Raw genomic sequence first — 2,383 nt, forward strand, 5'->3', positions numbered from 1 at the left:
TCTCGAGTATTTCTTCGCAGCGCTAGCAGCCCGAAGTATATTTCGATTGCCCTTCATAGATAACAATGGCTTTGTCGAAGATATCGTAGATTGCCTGGCTTGCCTGGTAAATGGCAACTGCATAAGTGCCTCCCATAACATCAGCTCCGACCCGCAAGGCTTGGGTGAACTCAAGGGCTGTGGCAGAATCCAATCCTCTGGTTGAATTGTCCCAGCAGGCTACCGGTGCACCAGACAACGTAAGTTCCGCAATGCTGACACGTTTTCGTTCACCACCGCTAACACCTCGCACATAATCATCACCAACCTTAGTGTTGACTGTATGACTCAAGCCAAATATAGCCATGACAACTTTCGTTATATGACGCGCAAACATTTTCCTTGTCATTCCCATGACCCTAGCAGCTGGTGTCCGGCAAGCAATAGCAAACTCCAAAGTCTGGCCGACCGTGAGATGAGGAAAATGATTTTCATCCTCCGCACTGTAAACAGCCTCCCCTCGGAACTCTTTTTTGAAGGTTTCTTGTGGAATTCCGTTGTAATGGATTTCTGTGTCTTTTCCCAGCACAAGATTATGTGTTTCTCCGCAAATAGACTTCAAAAACGTACTGCACCCACTCCCAGGTCTACCTAAGACGACGAGCATTTCCCCTTGTCTGATGTTCCCATTAAAATCCTTTAATATTCGCTTGTGATTTTTCTGGCCGATGCCGAAGGTTTCGCGAAAGCGGAATGGGGCCATAAGAGGGGTAGAAACCGTGCTCTGCAATTGCAAAGCAGAACCGGAACCGTACACGCTAAGGTTTTTGAAAGTAATGCCCGTACGACGTCTCTTTATACCCTCTTCCTCCATTAATCTCATCAGCTTGTGAGCCCATTTGAAGAAATCAAATTGTGGATTGGAAGGGTTTAAGACAGCGTCCCCCAGTCGAAGGCTAGCCACAGTGTCTCTTCGCTGCAAGCCGTCCCCTGGTGGATACTGGTTGCCATTGGAAAAGACGGATGCTATTGTTGAGAGTTCTGGCAGTGGATTTCGGGTTAAAGATCTGGCGAAGTTGAATCTGTTGCTCTTTTCGTCGGATGTGGATGCATTATCGTCATTAGATACATCACTTCCGTCCGTTTCATATTCCGCATTCTGGGGGTTCCGATCTTCGTGGACCGGGGAGTTTGATGTTTCCCCCGACATTGGATTTGGGTGAGGACAGTATGTTGTTAGCAACTTGCAGATGAAAGGAGACGAACAGCCAGGCAGTGGAAACAGTAGGATGCCAGATTGAGATGCTGATATCAATCACTGGAGTTAAAACTCAAAACCTTCTCGAGATGGCCTTGAAAGGGACAGGAGGTCAGAGTTTTGTATCTCTGCAAATTAGCTTTTGCGATATCCGAGGAGGCGGGCTACCGTGGATTGAATCCATCATCATTCCTCGCATACTCTCCTATCGTAAAACTGAACCGAATACGTCGAAGCAGGGGCCGTGGGTGATGAATGATGTCACCATAGGGCCCACGTACTGAAGACTGTCTGAGGGAACTCCCGCGCCTTCCGAAGCAATGGCTAGTGCCGGTAGCTACTGTTCCAGGCCCAGTCTTTCTTCCAGTTGTTTCCCAATACAAAGGGCCTGAGCTTTGTGAAATTCTTCAAGGTCAATGGCTGCATTGCCAGTGTATCGCTTCAATTGCTCCACCGCATGGGCATAAGGTAATATCAAGGCTGCAGACTAGGGAACGGCCCCTTTGTGGGACCCTTTTTGGATCAGAGTACCCATACTGCATCAAAGTTACTAGCATTAATCATAGCACCTTTGTGTGCATAAGGGAACCGGTGGCAAGTAGGGGGGCGTGGAGCAAAAGTCCTTCCAAGCACATGCTAGCAAGTTTATATGGCAAACCTATTACATACCTGAAAAGGTTTCGCATTCGTTTAGGGACTGGATGCTTAAAGTTAGGCTACCGCGACAAAGCCTCCATCCCCCCAGACCTTGGAGATTTTCCACAACGAAGAATCAAATGTGGTTCAAAATTTTTCCGCGGCTCTTATTCAGCAAGCTAACTTATACCGAGGTCCTGGTGAAGGGTCACGTGGTGTATTTGGAAATCTACTGACACAAAATCCGCCCTCGGTTCTAGTTGTTTGCAAATAGATCCGGATCGTCAAGGCATTTTCTCACTCTGGAATTCGACAACATATCCGAAATGGCGTTCGAGATAAGCAAGTTGGCTAAGGAGGATATCCCTTACTCTGTGGAGATTGTCCAAAAAGCGTTTGAGGACGACCCGTACTTCCTCTGGGTTTTTGATGCCCAAAAGGTATGTGCCGTATCAGCGTATACACAGTTTCGCGCAACGTGGCTGAACAGTGGCTACTAATAAAAGAGCT

At 47.6% G+C, this 2,383-nt stretch overlaps 2 protein-coding genes across 2 annotated transcripts in view; one reads left to right on the forward strand and one right to left on the reverse strand.

Moving 5' to 3' along the window:
• HCAG_01286 (hypothetical protein) overlaps window positions 1-346 on the reverse strand; it is a gene marked incomplete at both ends in the record, with an annotated part of 2,835 nt that extends 2,489 nt beyond the window's left edge. The window contains one exon of the mRNA XM_001544189.1: window positions 65-346. Coding sequence (XP_001544239.1) covers window positions 65-346 — 282 coding nt within the window. The remainder of the gene's footprint in view (window positions 1-64) is intronic.
• A 1,667-nt stretch (window positions 347-2,013) lies between these two features.
• HCAG_01287 (predicted protein) lies at window positions 2,014-2,373 on the forward strand (the record flags this gene model as incomplete). Its single annotated transcript, XM_001544190.1, has 3 exons — window positions 2,014-2,090; window positions 2,148-2,313; window positions 2,341-2,373. The coding sequence occupies 3 exons, from the start codon at window positions 2,014-2,016 to the stop codon at window positions 2,371-2,373; spliced, it is 276 nt and encodes a 91-aa protein (XP_001544240.1).
• Between the last annotated feature and the right edge of the window lie 10 nt (window positions 2,374-2,383).

The sequence above is a fragment of the Histoplasma capsulatum genome, genomic scaffold (genome assembly GCF_000149585.1).
Source record: "Histoplasma capsulatum NAm1 scaffold_1 genomic scaffold, whole genome shotgun sequence".
In the NCBI taxonomy this organism is placed as follows: Eukaryota; Fungi; Ascomycota; class Eurotiomycetes; order Onygenales; family Ajellomycetaceae; genus Histoplasma; species Histoplasma mississippiense.